Raw genomic sequence first — 22,196 nt, forward strand, 5'->3', positions numbered from 1 at the left:
GAAAAACTGTATAATAAAGATCACACTGCATTCCTTTCCAGTCTATAAACAGGGTTATTATCTAGTAGCTCTAGTTTCACTATCACAAATATGAACATGCAGCCTTTTTCCATCCTTCCAGAGCTGAAGACATTTATCTTCACAGTGCAAAGCTTTCTGACACTTGTGCTATTTGTGCTCATGATTTTAATACATTTTTGTCGTATTAAAAGTTTTAAAGGTCATGAGTTTTTTTTAGTAATCCATGGGAGTTGTAAATTAACAAGATTTTCAAACAAGCATGTGCGCTGCATAACTTAGTTTGCACACAGCTGATAGATGCCAGCTGTTAAACACTGAACTTGGTAATGCGTTACGCCATAAAGTTACTTTTCCACAAACCTCTGCAATCCTGCAGACCATCAAAAGCCGCACTGACTTCAATAGCTGTACTGATCTGAGAGCAGCTGTCTACCATCCACAGCAAGGTCAGAGGTTAACTACACAACAAACAAATAGCTTTACACAGGTTATGTTTGGAGAAAGACATTTTATTGTTTCTATGTTGTGCACATGTTTATGATTATTGTGTCCAGTTCACAATACAAACCATCATTATTTATTGTTCCTAATATGTATTTTTTACAGTCTTATATGAGAAGGTATTATATCCAGAGAGGAGACATGTTTTCTGTTGCAGGCCTCGCAGACTGAAGGAGACATCCAGAACAAATGAGTCAACAGTCTCCTGACCACAGAGTCTAAGCATGGACTTCTTGGGCACAAAAAATTAAACAGGCTGGTTCTGCTGTGAAACCACAGTTGTGAGTGTTCACATTTCTGTGGGGATAAAGTGAGCTGTACCAAAAGAAATGAGAAAGGCTCTATCCTACTCTATAGCAGCTTGGAGGAAGCAGGAAAGTGTAAATACTGTATGTGAAGAGGGACATGCTGCTATAAGTCACAACTGAGCAACAGTACATCCATGTTTTCATCCAAAAAACAAGTTCTAAGCAAATACTGCTGTAATGCTGATATGAAAGACAAAGATGCAGCACACTGACTCATAAATCTTGAACTCAGTACTCCAGGTGCTGGAGTTCAAGAGTCCACCTCTTATTCCGGTATTTCCAAACATGAGGACAAATGATGCCTTCAAGTGGTGTCCCATAAAGTCAACATTCCAGCACCATTAACTTTAATGTATGGAACAATACAGTTTTTCAGTTTGTTTGACTTTCTCATTTATTAGATGATCAAGGAGCTTTGATCAGCTAATAATCAAGTATCTAGAGTTATGTCATAGGGGCCTATCTGTATCATGAAACAGGAAGTAACTACATATGTCTTCAGATTAAAAGCACAATCATTAGTTTTGGGGGAAGGAAAAATCAATAGGAAACCATAGACATCTTAGACATTACAAATATTGTATATGTTGTTTTTATTCAGACTCCACATCAACAAAGTAGATCATCTGAATTATAAAAGCACAATCCTATTTGAAATGAGCAACATTTCCTTGACTTGGGTCTTTATCTTTACTTTTGTAGTTTGTTAACGTTATTAACATAAAGTTATTTTCTCAAATTAGTTGATTGAAGTATTTGGTCTTGTTTTGTATATCTAAAGCCGCAAAGATATTATATTTAATGCAATTATATAAAGTTTATTTGCTTGATTAAAGTTTTTCTTATTAATTGTTTTTCATTATTATAATTATAATTATTTTTTTTTGTTTGTTTTTACAATTAATACGTTTTCAAAACTGCAGTAGCCTAAATTAAATGTCTGTCAACCGACTTATCCTCTAAAAGATTAATTGACTTCTCATGTCATATCATGACTGCTAATGAATGCATTTGGAGGATATTATTAAATATATTACGATGACATATATGTGACAGAAGCAGCAGGTGTTTAATGCTTTGCTCCTCAACAACACAGCTACATAAATGGGATTTATTTTGGCCAAAGGAGACCGGAAGTCTTATTGTGTAAACGCCTGTAGCTTGACGGTGGTCGGGCGTTATTAAAGCTGCACACGTGAGCCGCTCAGTGTAAACAGCAGCACCCTCCGCAGCAGCAGCATGGTGACAGTGACACCTGTAGAAGAGTTCCTGGAGAATCCTCCGGCCGGTCTCTCCGTGGAGGTCCTCGGGTCTGGATACCGGGTCCACAGCGATCCGGAGAGGAGCCTGGTGCTCATCGATGACTCGGACTCCTGCAGAGGGAACATAGTTTTCCAGAACTCGCTGGGAAGGTGAGGAAAAACCCTATATATATATATATATATATATATATATATATATATATATATATATATATTCACATGCAAAGAAATTAATCTTAAACTGCCTTGATGAAACAGGAAAATTAAAACGCACAATCTTTGGGAGTACACCAGCACCAGGAAGAGTCTGCTGTCCAAGAGGATCTATCTGCTCGTGTCTGCCTGCGAAGAAACTTCCTCAGTGACCAGCAAAAAGGCAGCCAATGAACCCAGAGGTAACTGTCCACCCGTTATGGACAATGCAAAGACGTCAGCATGACTTGGTTACACAAAGTCTAATTTGTTGTAATTACACAGTTTAAAAAAAAAAAAGCTCTTCAAAAGCACCACTGGCATTTTTCAGCCTGTATTTTTGAACCCAGTGTGTACTCTTCAGCTCTGGGCTGCTAACTGGGTCATGCTGTTTGGTTGGCCATGGGTGACTCATGCTGGCTTCTAAACTTCCAGACATTTGCAAAAAAGGGTGGAGTGGAGAAAATTACAATGACAGCACAGTACTTAATGGCACATGACTTCATCTTTTTCTGCCTCTCTCTCTCTCTCTCTCTCTCTCTCTCTCCACGTTTTCCCCATGAATGATCAGTGCTGCAGCGGTATGTGGTGTCCATCGATGGCAACAATCCTTTCATCAAGTGGCAGGTGGAGAGAGGCCTGGACTGGACCATCTCCTCTGTCGCTGGGGAAAGCTACGTGGTAGATGTAAGCAGTACTTTATGGTCACTTTTATGTAGTTGAGTGTGTGTGATTATTAGTTGATTGAGAAATGACTTTTCTTTTTCTCAGATTGACTTGACTGAACTAATGGAGAGCTGGGCAGCAAAAAACCTCACAACAGACAAACTAATACAGGTCAAACATGCGTGGAGAGATGCCACCTTCACTCTTAAATATTATTCTGATGCCCTCTTTGACTTCCCATTCTGGTTTGGCTTCAGCAAAAGAACATTCAAGGTCAGTGTCACTTGTTCTTCTTATCCCTTTCCGTATTTGTGAGTGTACACAGGCACCTTTTCTAACTTGTCTTTTCTGCTCTTATCTGTTACAGTTGAGACTGACATGAGCCAGCGGTGGATGAAGAGCAAGTCGAGTTTATCCGTTCAGTTTTTGATGGGAGTCTGCTTCCTCAAAAAAAAGTTTCTTGATCAGCAGACGAATGGTGGTACGCCAACCTGCCAGGTGAAGGAACAGCCTACCTCTTGGGACTGCAAGAACTACCTTTATAATTGCTGTTTGGGTCCAGATATTTCTACTGTTCAGTGGGTGGAAACCACTAACAAGGACTTACATGGAAATTCTGAATGCCATGAAGATTATTTAGGAAGATTCTGTGTCGAAATGGATTTTTTAAAAACCCATTTTATATGATTTATAACTGTTGTATGATTGGTTGAATATGTTCTACTGCAGAATCAAAGATTTGTACACTTTTGTACTTAAAGGTCCAGTGTGTGACATTTAGGAGGATCTATTGGCAGAAATTGAATATAATATTCATCTGTATGTTTAATCACCTGAAAATAAAAATTGTTGTGTTTTCGTTACTTTAGAATGAGACGTTTTTATCTACAGATGCCGTGGGTCGCCTTCCACTGGCTCTAGAGAGGGCCGTTTGCATTTTTTGTAAGTTTCACGGCCCCCATAGTTTCTGCTTCGCCCTTGGAGGTGGAGGTGGAAGCGACTATACCGCTTGATGCCACTAAATCCTACACACTGGACCTTTTTGAAGATCCCGTCTAGACATTTACGAAGATACTGTGTGCTTGGAACAATAATGTGTGTCTATGTTTGTTTGTTTTTTTTACTGCAAAAAAGTACAATTTCCACATTAAAATCCTCAAAAAGGCTTCTGCTCCTTGTACTTCAAACATTCAGCTGTAGGAACAAGAATGAAACATATTTTTGACAAATTATTTTATGAGAATCAGCATTTGTTTATGAGAAGCTTTTATTTTTATTCTCTTTTACAACAATGTCTATGAGTTTTAAATCAGTTTCATACATATCTCATTAGTTAACAGATAAATGCAGGCATGTGTTGCTGCCATGATGTGAAACACACACACACTGAGGGACTAAGGGATGAGGAGAAGAGCAGTTGCAGCACTGGTGATGGTTTCTACGTATTCTTTGTAATTGCTGCCATAGTGGTGCATCAGCAGGTAGTTGAAGATACCCACGACACACATCAGGAACAGGAAGAAGATGATGCGTTTTCCAAACAGGTAGCCGGGGGTGCTATAAATGAAAATTTAAAAAGTATTAAATGAACGCCTACAGAGAATATACTATAGGTCGCTTGTGTTTGTTTACCTTTGAGAGGTCTGCCCCATGTATCCAACAAAGTACTTCTGCCTGACAACAACATAGATGATCCCAGCAAAGGCTGCAGGAGCTAATCAGACGACAGAAAAAGAAAATGAATAGAGTACAACCTCCATGTGGTTCCATAACACGCTGTATGGCCAAAGGTATATGGGTATTGTTTCTTTGTGTCTTAATGATGCAGCATATAATAATATTGTTAGTGTTAGTGTGCATCTATCATATGGCAATGTAGTACAAATTTAGTGTGTATATTTATCTTAAGAAGACTTCCTGTAAATTATTTTTCTATATGCTATTTAAATGTGTTAAAACATGGTTACCATATACCAGAACAGCTCTCTTCTTTTGAAAATAGAAAAGTCTCTTGTTAAAGCTGGAAACAATAAATGGAGTAAGTGTTTACATACACCTAAAGGGCTCCTGCTGATAAATTATAGTATATAAGTTAATATTCTCGAAACAAATTGGTGAAAGTTGGGTTTAATATACATGTTTTTGTGTACATGTGAGTTTATTTTGTTGGTTAAATGTACAGTATTTGTTTCTGTCGGCTATGGCAGTTTTTTATCAACTAGGTGTTTGGCTTTAGAGTGTAAATATGTTGCAGATGAAATACAATACACTGACTTTGAACTTTAATTTATTATTTAATTTAAAATCGTATGTCAGTAAATTCAATATTTCAACACGTTGGAATGGAGAGGTTTAACAATCATTCCTTTATACCTTTGGCCATATGCTGCTTATGTGCAGTTCTTAAGTTTCTGTTTCCCGAACATGTTACTAAGTAATCAATTTTATATAGAACAAAATACTCTTGAATGTCTTCCTGTCTTTGTTCTAAGTTGAATTTACTGTGGGTGTGTTCTTCTGGCAATCCAGAAACTGATTAATGATTACCTTGACTGAGACACACACCGGCACACCACATCACTGCCAGGAAAGTGGGATAAGCATCCATACAGTTACGACTGGAAGAAGCATAAATACGTGTAATTAGCACATTTCAAGGAAGTTACCTGCAACGACACACTATGAAGCAATCTGTTACCGTCAGTGTGATGGCTGATACAAAGACCGTCTTTCATGGCTGTTAGGAAATGTTTTGAAACTGAGGAGAGCAGAAGTGGCTGTGAATAGTAAAAAGATTTGATGGATGAAACAGTGCATGAGCTACAAAACCCACTGTGGCTTTCTGAGTGTTGGTGGAACAAAGTTGAAATGGGAAGCCAGGAAAAACTGAGCCCACACTCTCCGAGTGAGCACGCACTGGCTGTTGCAATAAATTGCAATAATCAGTACAGTGTGTTGCACAGAACCATGTCTCTCAAAGCTTTTCCAGTCTCGCGCAAGTCAGGAGAGTTATCCAGAGAACACCAGAATAGTAGTTCACAACCCTGCATGTTACACAAAATTATTTTCCTTTTTTGGGGCAATTTTCTTGTGTAATATTTACCTCTATTTACCTCTTCAGAAAGTAAACAATCTGAGAAAGAAAATGAAGTCTTTGCTCAAACTGCTCATAACTCATGTCCACACTAACCTTTAAACTGGAATTATATATAGTGTAATAAAAAAGACGGGCTATATTTGAACTTTCAGCATTTGCATCACATTTTATGGGCTAATGTGATTCATTTTGTAATCTTCAACATTATCTACAAGACAGGATGTGGCTCAGATATTTCCTTCTAAAAACAGGAAGTGAATTGTTGCTCATGGACAAATAGGGCGATTTAGACTGAGCTGGTATGTCAGTTGAATTTCAAGCATTAGCCTCGCTATAAAAGCACATCTAAGAATGAAGCACTATCATATCGGTGCTGCAACTTCATTATTTCCAACTATTTTTTACCAATTCATAGTGTGATTTATAAAATTCTGAAGAAAAAAAGTGAAAAAATCCCATTTTAACAGTCCAAAACCCAATTATATTTAACTTACAATGGTAGAAAACAGTAAAAGGCAGCAAATTCTGACATTTGACAAACATGAGAATGTTTTCTCTTGACAAAATAGTTATAAATGTATCAATTAATTGAGTTATTGTTTGAAAGGAGTTAGATAATCTTGAGTTGGCAAACTTTTATGTGCTATATGGTTTTGTAATGAGCATAACATTTTTTTTGTTATAACAGTTAATAAACAAGCTTGCTTTTAGGTTGCACACGATCCCTGGATTGCAATGTGACAAGTTATCCATAAGCCACAGACTGCCAGCGTACGAGCAGTTTTCACACCTGTAACTTGAATACGGCCTACAGATGACAATGAGTCACCTTGTTGAGAGGGTGGAAGAATAAATGTTTTTTTTACAGCTTTTGTCGCTTTCCCAGCAAGCATTCAAATGAGCTCTGTACCAGTTAGTAACCCTATCTGGGAGTGCTCAGGCAAATGAGGGCAGCCTCTCAATGGGAGAAAAATGTTGAGGAAATGAACTAACTAAATGGAAAGTTTATGAGTGAAACAAAAATAACACAAATCCATACAGTGTTTCACTGTCATAGAGAAAGTGAGGTAGAGTGAGTGTAATTGAGAAGGGGCACTTACTTGGCACAAGAAACCCGTTCAAAATCAGATGATTTGGCATTTTGAGAGTTGCATTCCTTCTCTACCTTCAGGGCAAAGAATGCTTAAAACACAGACATCATTAATGTCACCACAACATCAGTTTTAACTACTACATTCAGATTTTTAATACTACGATTGACTCCTATTTTCAACAGAAGAGGCTTCTTGCTTTCTCTCACCGTTCTGAAGTGCGCTGATGAGGGTGACGATGACCAGAAGGTAGATGTTTTCCACCACGATGTCCATGATCTCTGTTCAGGCTGTACAGTGGCAGGTGGATGGAGAGGCTGAGGGTGACAGAGCTTCTCTTTCACTGTCCAGAAGTGTGCCTTTTACAGCGAGATACACAGCATAAACCTGATCTGTCCCTCTATGATATTATGTACTCCCCCATCCCACCTACATCCCACAAGCACACTTGTTTGTGGCTTCCTCTTTATGCAAATAAATGCTCTGTGTTAATACTGAGGGGTGCAAACAAGCCGCTACTTCCTCTGTGTGTGTGTTTGTGTAATGCTCACTATATTATACACAAACTATACATCACTGTTAGTGTATATGTTTGTGTTCTTCCCTCTCAGATAGAGGCTCTTTGAGAGACCTTTATAGAGTATTTCTTTTCAGTGCATCACAGACCTATTAATACTATTTATATGACAGGATGGGCCATAATATAAGTATTCACAGAAGGCATTTTGACCTGTCGTTGTAGAGAAAACCCATCATTTAATGGGTCATTAATGCTATTAATTACACCTCTGCTCTGTCTTTTATGACAAGTCAAAATGCCTGCTGCAGTGGAGAAAGAATTTGAGTGAAAAACAGTAAATACAGTAAAATATAGCTATTTACAAGCTGATTTATTCCGATTTGGACTAGCCACTGTCAAACAGCACCTGCATGTGTCTTTGAATGGTAATGCAGCTTCCTCTTTGCTGTTTCTTTCTCAGTGATTGTACAGTTTAACTTTCATTTCTCCACAACTGAATCCAACAGATGTTGTACACATAAAAAGCTGTACAAAATTATCTTATCTAATCCATTAACTCCACTATCCTCTCCTCCAACTGTTGCAGTATTCATTCATATTCAGTTATTATTAAAAAGATACAATAAATTGATTGATCGAAAACTTCGATATAAATGCTTTTTAAAAATCTATTTTGCAATTCTTTTTCAAAATTAAATTATAAATTAATCTTATAAAGACACAATTAAGGATATCTGATTATTAAATTACCAATTTAATCCTATTTTTTTAAACTTTAAATTTAATTGAAATGTAATTCAAAATGCAAAATTAGTTAATTAATTTATTATTTGCTCTTTAATGTGATCAATATATTAATTTGTCATAAGTCTATAATAATTACCATGGCATACTTACAAATTCAAATAGCACTGACTAAACGTGATGGTAGATTACAGGGTGTAAATAGTGCAGGAGTCTTGTGAAACCAACCACACTCAAATTCTACCAGATTATCCGTTTAGTGACCTATATTGGTTATACCAAAAACAATACCGATGGAAAGTCCTAACGCGTCCCATATGGTCTAGCGGTTAGGATTCCTGGTTTTCACCCAGGCGGCCCGGGTTCGACTCCCGGTATGGGAACGACTCTTTTGATCTACAAAATAATCCCCGTTTCGTTATGGGGCCTTGTAAACCTTATTTATATACAGGTACATGTATGTAACTAACAATTATAAGGTTAGCTTGACAGAACTCACTGGTGGCCATATCACAGAAAAGCCACTAGGTGGCTCTTGGACACATGTATGATGGTTATCTCATCTATGAAAACAAATGGATTAATGTGGGTATGGTTAAAGCCAAACAAAACAAACTACTACTACAGTAGTTGTGTTTTATATTCAATTCAATTCAATTCAATTTGTATAGCGCCAATTCATAACAGAAGTTATCTCAGGACACTTTTCAAATAGAGCAGGTCTAGACCGAACTCCTTATAACATTTACAGAGACCCAACTGCACCACCATGAGCAGACCTAGGACAGATCCTTCGGCTCTAGGTAGGTGGTCATCTGCATGGACCAGTTGGGGGGGAGAGACGCACAGCAACAACAGTAGCAACAACAACACTAATAGTATATATTATGACTGTATTAATCTCTGTTCAAGGAGATAATTCAATTAAAACACAATTGCACCAACAAGAAATAATGTATGGGTCCTAATTGAGATTTCAATTACTTTGTTTTACTTAAATTGTAATCTTGCTTTCACATCAAATTCCCAGATCTACTGTATTTGGTTTTAATTTCTATGTGCACCAAGTTGTAACTATACAGTTATAGTATAGTTACAACTATATGTATGTTTTGGTTTTTTTGTATGTTTTTTCTTTGATTTTAAGAGTCCCAGAGAATGAGGAAAAGCCTGTAAATTCTGCAAATATTACTTCTCAAACTGACTTTTTTCACATGTGTCATAGGAAATGCTTATATTCACATTTCATTTCCCTATGGAGGAAGCTGGTTGAGGGGAAAACAGCACACACTTTGTCTTAAATATAACAATTCAGACATTCGGTACAACACTAGAGTCATCTAGTATTTATTAAATTACACAGAAAAACATTTATGAGAATTTTCAAGTCATTTCCCAAAATAAAACAAACAGCTGATTGTAAACACGATGGCTTCATTCAACACATTTGTTGCATACAGTATATACACTACAAAGTGTCAAAGTTGCAAAAAAACAAAGGTTCAAGATGTAGTCTACAAATTTCATCCATGGTTCACCATGCTGTCTGCATTATCATACAAACTTAACTAACCCATCTTAATTAATAGCAACATAAATACACCAAGAGATCTTCATGTGGAATCAATTTTGCATAATCTTCTCATGATGACAAAATCAAGGTCAATGTCATCTGTGCTTTGAGCTTGCAGACAGTATCCACCCACCACAGCCTAAACGAAAAGTTCAAGTCCACTGAGTGCCTCGGTCTCCATGTCAGTCGGTCTGTGAGCCACAGCCTGCGAGAGGAAGTCATCCAGGAAGTTTTCTGTCTTGGGCTCGTTCATGCAAGTGTTCACCTGTGACACTGCACCAACGGCTCCACAGTCCAGCTGGTCGACTCCATCTTGCCCACCGGCAAGCATCTCAAGGAAGTCGGTGCTGTCTGGTGAAAGGTTGCTGACTGTGGTTGCCGGGGAGAGCAGGTCCGAGAGGAAGTCATCGCAGATGGAGCCGTCGTAGGTGCTGGAGGTGACGGTGTTAGGAGAGCCCAGGTCAGTGCTGTCCGGTCGGAGGCTGGCTCTCCCCTGGTGGCCTAACTTTTCATTCAGCTTGGCGAGCTTCTTCCTCTTTGCCTTCAGCTTCTTCATCAGCTTGTACCTAAGGGCTTCAGTGTCGCTAAGACCCGGAGGAACCTTTGAGGACTGGCTGATGTGTTTCTTTGCGGAGGTTATTTCAGGGATCCCCTTTGCTCCAGGCATATGAAGTGGTGTACCAGACACCAATGTAGTGCTCATTAATAATTTCTGGTGATTGGAAGTTACAGATTTGCCGTTGAGGAGTGCAGGGGATGGGAGTGGCGGACTCGGGGTGAGTGGGCTCTTCGCACCAAACGCACCGTACATTTCTGCGGCTTTTAGCGGGAGAGCATCGTTCTCCTCTGTCTTGAGCTGCGGTTTGGGGAAGATTCCTACAGAAATCTGCTGTTTTCTCACAGGGTTGGGGGTAGACTGAGAGACAGGAGTGGGCTTTACTTGTGTGACCGGCGCGGGGGTGAGTTTATCAGTCGGCCTGTGAATTTGATGCAGTGGGTGTTTGCTGAGCAAGAAGGACCAGCGAGTGTTTTGATGTAGCGTTAGTGGCATTGTGGGAGTTTTCTGAATAGTGGGCAGGCGTGTGGTGTCGGTAGAAGAAACGGGGGAAAGTTGCTGTGTCGTTTCAACTTGTGGCGTGTTATCCTGAGCAGCAGCAGCAGCAGCAGGAACAGCACTCTCAGGTTTGTTACTGATTGCTTTGGATGGCTCAGAAGAGGCAGGTGGTGAAATATGCGGAGCTGCTTTGGACGAGGCTGCCGTTTTACCTATTTTTCTGCTAGCGGTTTGGCCTCTGCCAGTTCTTCTCCCTCTCCCTCTCCCTCTCCTTCCCCTGCCACCGGGCACAAATGTAGGATCACTAGACAAGTCATTGTCAGTTTCAGATGAGTTGGAGATAGTGGGGGGGAGCTCAACATCAGGACCTTGAGACATTTCACTACCAATAAGGGCGGAGGAGCTATCTGGTGTAGAGTCAAGCATTTCATTCCTGCCTGGAATACTTAAATCCTGAGTTTGTCCGTCGTTGTTTCCGGGCTGTATATCTGAATCAGCTTTTAATTCCACAAGTGTGAGAGTAATTATGTCGTTATGGGTAAGGCCTTCGAAGGTGTCGAGCAGCGTTGTGGAACCTATTGATGTATCAACACCGGCTGTGACCGTTGTGTCCATGATGTTGCTGCTGTTATCAGATGCCGAGAGTGCACAGATGATGTCGGTGTTGTTGTGAGACATGAGAAGAGAGTGATCTGGAGTGTGAGCCAACAGCTCATCCTCTAGTAAGTGTTTGTCTCCCGGACAGGGGTTCATCTCAGTTTTAGATGGGGCAGATTCAGCAAAAGTGCTGGAGGGAGAATGGGTTTGAGGCTCTTTATCCTCCTCCACCTCCCAGAAGACAATGTGGATCTCCTGCGCAGGGACCGGAAGCTTTTGATGAGTCTTACAGTCTGGATGTTTTAAGTCATCATATTCCAGCCATGATCCTGTAAGAACAGAAACGACAACACATGGTCATGAGAAAATCACCTACAATTCTCATCTGTTCATTTTATATGAAAAATATAAACAGCTTTATTTATAAGCTGCCTCACTGAGACTAATAATGTCTTTAACAGGAGCATCTTTGCCAAGAGAGCAGCATAACAATTGCAAAACATAATAAATAATAACAACAGATAAAATGTGGAAAGCTTAATCAAATATTGGTAAAACCTCAGCTGACAAGCCATAGATACATTCTATATACATGAAAATAAAACAGGCCCTAAAAGGCTGTTGTCTTCTGTTGTTTAACAATGCATGGATTGTCCAGCAGAATGCGCTGTTGGCAAAGTACAATGTGGAGGAATAAAAAGATATCAACCTTCATGTGACTCAACTATGAGCTCCAGTGTATGTGGTTTTACACCACATGCAAATGTAGCTTACGGATTAATAAAGAGAAGCAAACTAGTTCTCAGACATTTGACCTCAGTTATCCATGTAGAAACACGGCAACAAATGAAAGCATGCAAAACAGTCTGCCATAGCAAACTAATCAACTGACCTAAATTTTAGCAAAGTCAGGGGTAAAAATATTGTTTACATGTCATATCAGTGAAAAAAGGTAACACAACCAATGCAGAATCAGTCTTAAAATGCTTACCATCAGAATTACAAATCCAGGTGACAAAGTGCTTTAGTTGCTGGTTGTACTGTATGACAGTGGTGACGGAGTAGCGTTTTCCCTGGAAGGAGAAGGTGTAGGTTCTGACATCATTGTCAGGAAGCCCCTCTACAAAGTGCAGCTCAAACACTGGAGGTACTCTAAACAAAACACAAAGCAAGAGTCTGGTTAGATGGATGGAAAAGTGAAGGCCTGGGGAGGACTTACAGGTGGGTGATAAATCAATTAAATCAATTATGCGTTTTAAAATGATGCAAAAAAAGCTAAGGACTTTATCAAACAAGCCCCAATCTGCTCAACTCACTAATATACACAAAACATGTAGAATGACTTTCCCATAGTATCCCATATGAGAAGAAGGGGCCCCAGTGATAAGACATTACAGATGCGGTGGTATTTTACATCACTAAACATATGGTGCCTTTTGTAGTTTAAAAAAACCTAAATATGATGTGGTGTGAAACAATTTAGAGATTTTATTTTCAGGCCACACTGCCCAGCCTTAGTAGGACTTAATCTAAAAATACTATAAAACTGTGGACTTTTAAAGATAATTCTGTAATTTTACAGACACTTTCAGTGTTGGGTAATAATTAATTGGCAATTTAATTTGCCCTGGTCAGTTACAGCCACATTAAGACAGAGAGTGCTTTGGCTCCACATCTGTAGGCAGTTAAAGTTAATCAGTTAATATGTGGTGGAACTGTGGCAGCGCAGCTTTTGTTGTTGTTATCCTGCAGATTTCTGCTGAACTTGGAAATAAATGTATTATATCACTCTCTTGTGGATAATCTGTAGACATTAAGAAAGCAACTTTGGCCCGATATAATCAATAGACAATAGTGTATGTTATAAGGACATCTGTTGTTGACATACTAATCAATTTAGCGCTCCCCTGCTTCAACAGCTACAGATTTCCAAAGAGTAGGTGTAATTGCTTATTGTGGTCAGATTTTAAGCAAATTAATATTTTATAATATTTCTAATTAATAATACAATGATCAAATTAGTAAATTCAAAAAAAGCCTAATCATTGTGAAACCTCTTTAAATATATATATATATATTTTTTTTAAACTTAAGGTAGAAACATTAAGAGTTGGATTCTTACCTCTCCAGCATCATAGTCCTCCTCTGATTGTTCTTGCAGCACACGTTGCACGGGGCCAAGTGAACAGCGTTGAGTGGGTGCCAATCAGGCAAAATATTTGTGAAGGTGGGGAGAGTCTTCATAACCCTGAAAAGTACAGCATGAAATACATTTAGGTTGTATACAGCTTCACAAAAAGGTGAAGTATTTAAAAAAAAAACAGAAAAAGAATTGTGCGTCTAAGGGTGCATTCACACTTGACAGTACAGTAGTGATTTGGGGCATAGCAGTTTTAACAGCTTTTGACCTGTTAATCAGGTGCATACATTGTTACCAATTGATTTGCATAAATAAATACATTCACAGATCAGTTGTAAGATCGTTTCCTGAACAGATGGAACAGATGGATTCATTTGAAGTTTAGCTTCAGAAATCATGCTTGAATCACATATCCGCAACCATAAAATCCTGTGCTTGGTTGGTTTTGCTTTCACACCACAAACGATTCACACCAGAGTGGACACACCCTTTCTTGATGATCTCAGCCCGCTTGTTTTGTCCCACACCCGAGTGCGATTGCCGTGTTCACATATGCCCAAATGAACCACATCGAGGTTTGGTTTCGAAATCAACCGCTCCAAACGAGACACGTATAAAAGCAACCTGGGTTTGTACAGCCATTGTAGAATCACAATTGACTTGTGGTAGCATCATTTTATACCATACTACTAAAACATGCACTGTTCCCCTGCAGAGAATATTTATCTGCTACTAGCAAAAAAGACAAAGCTTCTTCCTGCAGTTCTGTGCAGCTCCTAAAAGGCTTTACTAGACATGTTTTTTTCCTCCATCAAACAACACTAATTACCAAAACTTAATGAACTGAGTTTGAAGCCATTACTAGATATCTATCAACAATCCACCATTCACAGTCACTTGTGGATAAATGTAGACAATGTGCTAAGAGATTCAAGAAAAAAAAGAAGGAAGGAATTAATAATTACAAGGAATTTATACCAACTTGTCTTCAATGACCTGAGGCAGAGTGGGACATCATCCAATTGCTATAGTGAGTCATGTATTTGTTTCCAACATGATTACCTTCAACCTAATTACTTTCTGCTCTTTTAATCTCTAAAGCAAGTTTCTAAAAGACAAAAACGCTTTTGTGAAATCAAGTCCGACGTGTGGTATTTTGCATTTCATCACATACCTTTCTTTTGTGGCAGTTTTGCATTCACTGCACTTGAACTCCCAGTGAAAGGTCGTTTGGAAGAGAGGGTCCACCCAAGAGTCCATCCTAAGCAGAAGCGGCAGGGCAAATACCGGAGTTTCCCTCTGACCTGAAAAAGCACAACAATGCAGCAGTTACAGCAACATCACAGGTACGAGTGCTGACAGATGCTGCGGTTACACTCTCCATTCCCAGGCCATTTTAAAGAATTTAATCTGTGGGTGAGATACAGGCTAAATTTTAGAGCTCAAATGAGCTCACTTGAAAATGAATATGGCTCTTCAGCCTGTATCTAAACACCCCCCTTCCTCACTATCTCTGCCTCCATCTCCATTTTCAGCATGCAAAGAATGACAACAACTAAGCAACTTTCCCCACTTTCATATAATGTAAAGATTTGGCTGCAACAAGAGGAGCAAAATTCAAGGTTTGCATGTACGGACCCGTCGCTTTCAACCATTATCAGATGATAATGGTTGCTTTGAAGGATTAATTCTTGCTTTGGATACTAAACAGAGATTCACAACACAGCAACTAAGACGCCAAATATCTAAAAGCATAATACATCAATGTAGAAAAACTAAAACATTCAAGCACTTCAGCCGTTTGAAAATCTTACACAGAGCCCCACATTGTATATTAACTATGATTACATTTTGCAAAAGATTTTTGCCATAAAAGGACAGACTACTCCTTTAAATACCCATTTTTGTCATTGTATTCTGTTTGGCAAAAAAAGTGGCATTAAGCTATATTAAATCTAATATTCGTGCGCAGAAGGCTCAAGGGGCTCTGGAAGCCTTGTGTTGTTGAGTTTGAAAAGCATTCGCTCAGACATCTCTCCCTTGCTCACAGTAGCTTGCCACAATTTGCATATTGTTCCTGATCTAACACTGGTTCAGTTGCTGGTGGCTACAGAAATACAGTTTAAAAGCAATATTTTATTTCTTTAGATTCATCAACTTCTCTGGAGCTGTGTGACACAGTCGGTTTGTGTTTCTCCCATGCTGTCCCAGGCATGTTTATGAAACTGACTCGTATCATTAACGTCATCAGATGTCAAATTTTAATATCAGGCTTTCAGTTGTTTAATCTGTGTATTCTAAGGCTCTGCTACTTTCCACTCTTCACACCAAACTGAGAGAAAATCTCTTGATAATACTCATATTTTGTCACACTAATTTCTGGCTGCCACTAGCTTGAACTGGTACGATGTTGGTATGCTGCTGATGGATGTGAAAACTTACATCTGCAGTTTAAAAGCCTCAAATTGCATCTCGGGACTATGGGGTCAATGGAAGTAGACACTAACCAACAATCTCCTAAATCATCCCTAATTTTTCCCACTGAAATTCATTTTAGTTTCAGGCTGATGAATGGCGTGTCTTCAGTGTCTGAGCTTACCCAGTTTGCAGTGCAGCTTGGGCTGCAGTAGTTTAAAGATGGACATGCGGAGCCTCTGTAGATCTGCACTGGCCTTTTGCAGCACATGGTTCGGCACCCTCACAACACCATCTAGACAGAAACAAGTTAACATAAGTAAACCGCACACAAAAGCATTGCATTATACAGTAGAAATGAGGAAATACTCACCAGTAAATTAACTTAAAATCCCTTTTAGACATTGGGATTAGGGCTGTCGCAGTGAAAAAACTTCCCCTGCGGTCATTTATGGTGACTCTACAGCAGGTGTGCTGTATTATTGCCATTTATGTTGTGTTTACAAATGACTTTGTAAGATGTACAGCGTGATGTTTTATCTCAGTACCTGCTTGTTATAATCACCTGCACTCTCCCTCCTCCGGCCTCCTAGGTCTCTGACTCCGTTAACTGCCGACTTTCAGCCTAATAACTTTTAGGCCGGTTAGTTAACTCAGTGCCAGTGAACGGGGTCACTCGTTAAAACCGAAACACTGGCGAGTAGCAGAACGCAAATTCCACAGCTGTGGCGAACTGGCATAATTAGCAAACCAGTCTGGGTTTTCTACTGGAAGACTGCTGGTGTTTCCAGAGCGAGGCAGGGGCTACACGACTTTCTCCTGTGTGGTACTGCAATCCTGGGCTGTGAACTTGGGGATACTGAGTAGCACTGTGTCTCAACATCAGCTCTAGGACGCCTTCTCGTCCTAAAAAACAAATACTGAACATGAAGTGACGATGTGATGTCACGTGTAGTTGTAGCAGTGACCCCTGCGTTTGGCTTGTCAGTACAGTTTTTTGTTATTGTACAGTGCTATATTTACAGTCAAGACCAGTCCAGAAATATTTTCATTTCTTGCAAACAAAACAAAAAAACTAGTGAGTGAACCCTTGTGTTATCTACTAATGCAGCCTGTTGCAGTTTAATGCACCGAGGCTTTGATGTATCCACCTGTCAAACATAAAGCCACCATCCCAATACAGTACAGGTAGGTAGTATTTCTGTTTTTCAAGTAATATTTCAATGAAAGCAGTTTAAGGATTATTTTCTTGATCCCGGATGACGTTGTCTGGAGTAGTGGTGGACTGCGCTCTTATTTTGAAATAAACCAACGGCTAAATGAGTAGAGATTCATTTGACTCAGTCAGTGAGTGCTGATCACGTGATTGCAGTCAAACAAGGTAGGGGGTGTTGGGAAGCCTCCCAGGATGAATTAGAGGATAGAGTCATGCACACAAGTCTAACCATATGCACGTTCCTGTGTTGTTGCTATTTTGTTGTACACTGGTCTCCACAATTCATTAGTTATAAAATTCATTATAAGTGAATGAGGTTGGACATTAGAGTGATGTTTTAAGATTAAGCTATTTGATTGCATGGTTAAATAAAAAAAATTAAAGAATAAAAAAAATATAATAATAATAATAATAATAAAATAAAACAATTTACCCATAAATAAACTCACAAAAAATATATATTGTTTTTCATGTCCATCCATGTGAACACTGTTTATAATGCAAGTGGAAATTATAAATTTGAAAAAAAAACAAAAACAAAAAAAACAATAATGACAAAACCCCATCATAATGTCACACAAAGTTTTAATTGAGTTCATATGTTTCTATTTAGGGTTGTTTTTCTTAAGGCTATTATTTTATTTTGTTGTGTATTTATAAGTCTTTTAACTCTTCAGAGTGAAAATTACATAAATAAATAAACTAAATTTATAATCACAGCAAGGGTTTCTCAAGAATCAACACCTTCCCATCTAAAGTCACCATCCCTCCAGCAAAAGCAATCGTTTGTATCTGAAAATGACTGTAATCGGTTCACCTTAAAACGTCACGGTCATGATCCAGCTAGCTGTTAATAAGCATAATATGTAGGTTTGGGTTTAAGGACTTTTAAGGACCGACAGTTGCAATTCAAATTTGAAGTTAAGTCATCTATCCGCGTACGAAGAACTGGGCCCTGAAACAGGCAACTGAAACCAACGCATGGCTAGGTACCACTATAGGTACGGAGAGAGAGAAACTAAATTTGGCTCTACTCTTTAAGTGCTATTAGTAGTTTAAATAAATAAATATTAAACTTCCTGTTGATTGTAGATACAATACTACAAGATAAAAACACTACAGTTCAAACAATCTGTTTAAATTACATTACACTCACAGAAACGCTGCAGATTATGTGTTTAACTTACCTCCGTCAGGCTGATGGTGGACTTGGATGGCAGCACAAATGTCCTCGTATCCTCTCATCAGCCGCCAAACAGACGGCCGCTGAGGCTCATCTTTAGGTTTACACTTTCTCAAGCTCCTACAGTTCACCAAAGCAACAAGCAGTGAGTCCAGCCAACACAGGTTGTCGCTGTTCTTCCAGAAAAGCTGATTCGGGACAGGTACGAGTTCCTCGAGCTCTGTTATCGCGGTAGAAGACAAATTCTCCGTTTCTAACTTAATGCTTCCTACATCCTTACACGTGATGATGTCTACAGCCAGTGACTTCTGCCCCGTCAGTGCTGTCAGCTCATTGTGCTGAGGCAAAGGAGTATTGATTTCAGTGGAATAAACGTCCTCGTTTGCTGAAAACGGCCGATTGGAGTCCGGACTACAGCATCTCCTCAGCGCCTCAGGAAGACTCTTCGCCTGCCTGACGTCATCGTCTACCTCTGATATCCCAAGAGCCCTGCAGTGAGAGAGCGCAGGATCATCCCCATCAGCGGTCGACAAGGCGTCTGATGAGCACTGCAGGTGTCCGCCCGAGGCCGAGCATGTAGTAGGAACAAAACCATCTGTAGAAGCAGCATTCTCTGGCTCCATTTCCAGAACATCATCCTCATTTTCTGGCAATTCCCACCCTGCTGTCTCTGCAACTGGAGAATCCCTGTGGTATCCATTTACCTTTTCACCATTTGTCCTGGGTGCTGCATGTTGGCCATTACTGACAAGGTTTACAGCACCGTGCTCTGCTTGGCTGATTAGTGTGTCAGTCCTTTGTGGCCCAAGGCGGTCAAGTTCACTTGATCGCAGACGTTTGGGGGCAGGTTTAATCAACTCTTTCTCTTCCACTGCCAAGGCATTTTTTCTTTTGTTGCCAACAGTGGGCTCCACGGGCTCCAAGCTAGCCAAAACATCCTCCAAGGGCCGGCTGACCAGAGGGAAAAGGCACTACGTGGCAATGGAAACGGAAAGGTTAACGAGGCAGCGAGCACAAAACAACATGAAGCATGGTTGTTGTGTAGTTGGATGTGTGTATGTGTAAAAGCAGTACTGAGACTTACCTGTGGGTTTGTGCAGAGGGTGATTGACTCCTGGAGGTTGATGCGGTAAGAGCACAGAGCACAAGTCAAGCCTTTTGAAGTGCACCAGGGACAATACTCGAGTGAAGCAGCTCTTTCCTGAACCTTTAAAAAGCATTAGGAATAATAATGATTAATATAGAGCTCCAGAGAAATGTTTTTTTTCCCCACCATTTCACATTTGAACCTAAGATATTAAACAGTTTTAAAGAACAGGCAAATATGGACATCTAAGTTTCAACATATAATTTTAGCCGGCATATATATATAAATAATATATATATTTTTTCACTGCCATATTTCAGCATCTTTCTCTCTTTCCTTCTAATCACATTTCAGTTCTTCAGTACACATGCATTAGAGTAACAAAAGGAAGGTTTTACTCAATTTACCTTGCAGATGTGGAGCATACAAGTAAGAGTAAGAAGTGCTGAAAGAGATTTTAATGGTTGCTTTTTTTTTTTTTTACTTTGCCTGCAGATTTCTGCTCATCGAAATCGGCTGAATGGCACATGTGAAGAGGAATTTTATTAGAATCAGTAGGCAAGTACATGAAACTTAAAAAACAGTGATATTGAACCATTGGTTTCTTTAAAATAGATAAACTTAAAAAACTATTTTCTATGTAGTACAGAGTTTCTCAGAGAACAATACTTTATATAGATCAGTCTTTGACTTCACACATCATTATAAGCATCAAGCTTACCAAAAACTTTCGCCTTTTACTACCAAAGATTTCCATTTGTGTTTTGGTTGGGTTTTTTTTTTTGGTTGAATTTGGATTGGTACTGCCCAGTCACAGTATTTTTTCAAATTCAATTCAGCTTTGCGCAAGTGACAACAGTGAGAGGAAAACAGGAGCTCTACTGACTTTTCCCAAATACCCCGCCAGCGGTGAGGCCAAAGCCCCCAAACCAGTGTCTTCACCAGTCATTGGCAAACCACTCCTGCTCTTCTGGTCCATAGCTGTCCGGTTCCATTCAACAAATACTACCATGTCACTGCGACCTGGCCCACCTACGGAGGAGCTGAGGAGAAAAATAATGCACCACATAGGGCATGTTACTCAATGCCTAAAGGGTTACGCAGGTACATGAAGGTGCACTCCACTTTAGAGTTGGACCATAGGTTGATAGTGAGACAATAGAAATTTGTTGCCAAAGACTTTTTTTTTTTAATGTTGTTTGTACAGTAATAACTTTTCGTTCCATTCATTTCCCAGTTATATTGCAGGCAATGTTGCAAATCGATGAGCAAAAAGTTTGAATCTATGTTATAAAGTACCTTAATCTGTTAGGTATTCAATTCACTGTATCAGGGTATTTATTATTATTTATTCAGGGTTTTTAAAAAGAACCCCTAATTTGAATTTCTGGAAAACAATGAAAACATCACATTGTATGTGTCACCGTACAAGACTGTCTTCATACTGTCCACCCCTACTCCACGTTGGTCTAAATTAGTCCAAATGTACATAAGGTTAAGAGTATCTTCAACATTAACTGTTTTTTTTTGGTTTTGTTTTTTTCTAATATCCAGAATATATCAGGAAATAAACCAGGATCCAAGCAGTTTCCCTGATCTCCTACACAAAACTCACACGTGGGGCCACCAGACCAGCTACAGTACTCTGCTGAAGGTCTCTGCGCATTGAACTGATTAAACAACACGCAAAACGTTAGTAATTGTGTGTTAGAATTAGCGCACATTGTGAGACAGTGGCACATAAGGGCAACATATAAAGCTGGTGAACAGTGAGAGTAGAGGCAGCTCTAAAAGTCCAATACAGTACATCAAATGCACTCAACTCAAACTCCATTTGGGAGCAGAATTATGTGAGAATATAACGCACATTCCTCGTTAACTAGCTAATACATTAAGTCTATAATGACTTATTTTAAAAACCAGACGTACTGTGCAGATATACAGATACACACTGACAAGCTTACACGCACCAACCTAAACTCTAAAGCCTCTGGACCTGGCGGCTAGCATGCTAACACTTTAGCCGATCAGCCGGGAGCTGATTTTAGTCGCTACGGAGTTTTACTTTCAGTTTTCGTGAATAAAAAATATACGTACCGACACCAAATGTAAATTATATTGTATATTACGACGCTGATCGGCGAGATCCATCCACCTGTGCTGTATTTATTGATCCCTGCCTGCGGAGAGAGTCCATGTGCAGCCTTTTGCCAGTTCGTGTGACAAACGTTCTTGTTCCGCTCGCCGGCGCTTGTGCCGCGGCCTTTGTCTTCCCCGAGCTCACGAACAATGGTTCCGCCGGCCCCCACTCGGTAGTTCAAGTGAACTGCAGTATCTCGTGTTCAAGTTATTGTTCATGTTGGTACTGTATGTTTGTGTGCCAGTTAAACCAGTACTAAAACCAGTGCGAGGACGTGAACGTCTTATAACACAAGGTGCATTTAATCACGTTATTATTTATTGTTAATGAACTGTAACTGGCCAAAGTAATTATTATTATTTATTGTATTCAAAGGCATCATTTTAGAA

At 39.4% G+C, this 22,196-nt stretch overlaps 3 protein-coding genes and 1 non-coding gene across 6 annotated transcripts; 2 read left to right on the forward strand and 2 right to left on the reverse strand.

The window, feature by feature from the left end:
* The first annotated feature begins 2,025 nt into the window (after positions 1 to 2,025).
* LOC127363816 (mesenteric estrogen-dependent adipogenesis protein-like) lies at positions 2,026 to 4,115 on the forward strand. 2 transcript variants are annotated; one of them, XM_051400746.1, is made up of 5 exons: positions 2,026 to 2,242; positions 2,387 to 2,487; positions 2,856 to 2,971; positions 3,056 to 3,223; positions 3,318 to 4,115. In XM_051400746.1, exons 1-5 carry the CDS (start codon positions 2,070 to 2,072, stop codon positions 3,330 to 3,332), a joined length of 573 nt encoding a protein of 190 aa, XP_051256706.1. In that variant the 5' UTR covers positions 2,026 to 2,069; the 3' UTR covers positions 3,333 to 4,115. The 2 variants fall into 2 exon arrangements, with proteins under 2 accessions (XP_051256706.1, XP_051256705.1); XM_051400745.1 differs by having other exon boundaries at positions 2,027 to 2,242; positions 2,351 to 2,487.
* An 84-nt stretch (positions 4,116 to 4,199) lies between these two features.
* Positions 4,200 to 7,591, reverse strand: alox5ap (arachidonate 5-lipoxygenase-activating protein). Its single transcript, XM_051400748.1, has 5 exons — positions 7,348 to 7,591; positions 7,148 to 7,229; positions 5,498 to 5,568; positions 4,583 to 4,664; positions 4,200 to 4,507 (listed from the first exon to the last, which is right to left on the reverse strand). Exons 1-5 carry the CDS (start codon positions 7,412 to 7,414, stop codon positions 4,345 to 4,347), a joined length of 465 nt encoding a protein of 154 aa, XP_051256708.1. The 5' UTR covers positions 7,415 to 7,591; the 3' UTR covers positions 4,200 to 4,344.
* A 1,122-nt stretch (positions 7,592 to 8,713) lies between these two features.
* Positions 8,714 to 8,785, forward strand: trnae-uuc (transfer RNA glutamic acid (anticodon UUC)). Its single transcript has one exon. It is a non-coding gene; the product is annotated as a tRNA-Glu (tRNA).
* Positions 8,786 to 9,720: 935 nt separating this feature from the next.
* uspl1 (ubiquitin specific peptidase like 1) lies at positions 9,721 to 21,930 on the reverse strand. 2 transcript variants are annotated; one of them, XM_051400711.1, is made up of 9 exons: positions 21,765 to 21,930; positions 20,554 to 20,710; positions 19,665 to 19,787; positions 18,585 to 19,551; positions 16,366 to 16,476; positions 14,941 to 15,070; positions 13,749 to 13,874; positions 12,618 to 12,778; positions 9,721 to 11,955 (listed from the first exon to the last, which is right to left on the reverse strand). In XM_051400711.1, the coding sequence occupies exons 2-9, from the start codon at positions 20,677 to 20,679 to the stop codon at positions 10,115 to 10,117; spliced, it is 3,585 nt and encodes a 1,194-aa protein (XP_051256671.1). In that variant the 5' UTR covers positions 20,680 to 20,710; positions 21,765 to 21,930; the 3' UTR covers positions 9,721 to 10,114. The 2 variants fall into 2 exon arrangements, with proteins under 2 accessions (XP_051256671.1, XP_051256672.1); XM_051400712.1 differs by having other exon boundaries at positions 20,075 to 20,710; positions 21,765 to 21,918.
* Positions 21,931 to 22,196: the final 266 nt, after the last annotated feature.

Source organism: Dicentrarchus labrax, unplaced genomic scaffold, assembly GCF_905237075.1.
Source record: "Dicentrarchus labrax unplaced genomic scaffold, dlabrax2021, whole genome shotgun sequence".
Taxonomy (NCBI): Eukaryota; Metazoa; Chordata; class Actinopteri; family Moronidae; genus Dicentrarchus; species Dicentrarchus labrax.

Bases quoted from the DNA above. Each gene is read 5' to 3' on its own strand.
- alox5ap (XM_051400748.1), bottom strand. From the start codon at position 7,414: ATGGACATCGTGGTGGAAAACATCTACCTTCTGGTCATCGTCACCCTC. The intron at 5,569-7,147 runs GTAAGTGCCCCT...TGCTTCTTCCAG, and splicing joins GAACGGGTTTCTTGTGCCAA to TCGTAACTGTATGGATGCTT. The intron at 4,508-4,582 runs GTAAACAAACAC...TTTCATTTATAG, and splicing joins ATGGGGCAGACCTCTCAAAG to CACCCCCGGCTACCTGTTTG.
- LOC127363816 (XM_051400745.1), top strand. From the start codon at position 2,070: ATGGTGACAGTGACACCTGTAGAAGAGTTCCTGGAGAATCCTCCGGCC. The intron at 2,488-2,855 runs GTAACTGTCCAC...ATGAATGATCAG, and splicing joins GGCAGCCAATGAACCCAGAG to TGCTGCAGCGGTATGTGGTG. The intron at 2,972-3,055 runs GTAAGCAGTACT...TCTTTTTCTCAG, and splicing joins GGGAAAGCTACGTGGTAGAT to ATTGACTTGACTGAACTAAT.
- uspl1 (XM_051400711.1), bottom strand. From the start codon at position 20,679: ATGGTAGTATTTGTTGAATGGAACCGGACAGCTATGGACCAGAAGAGC. The intron at 16,477-18,584 runs GTAAGTTAAACA...GTTTCTGTCTAG, and splicing joins CCACCATCAGCCTGACGGAG to ATGGTGTTGTGAGGGTGCCG. The intron at 11,956-12,617 runs GTAAGCATTTTA...CTGTTCTTACAG, and splicing joins CTGGATTTGTAATTCTGATG to GATCATGGCTGGAATATGAT.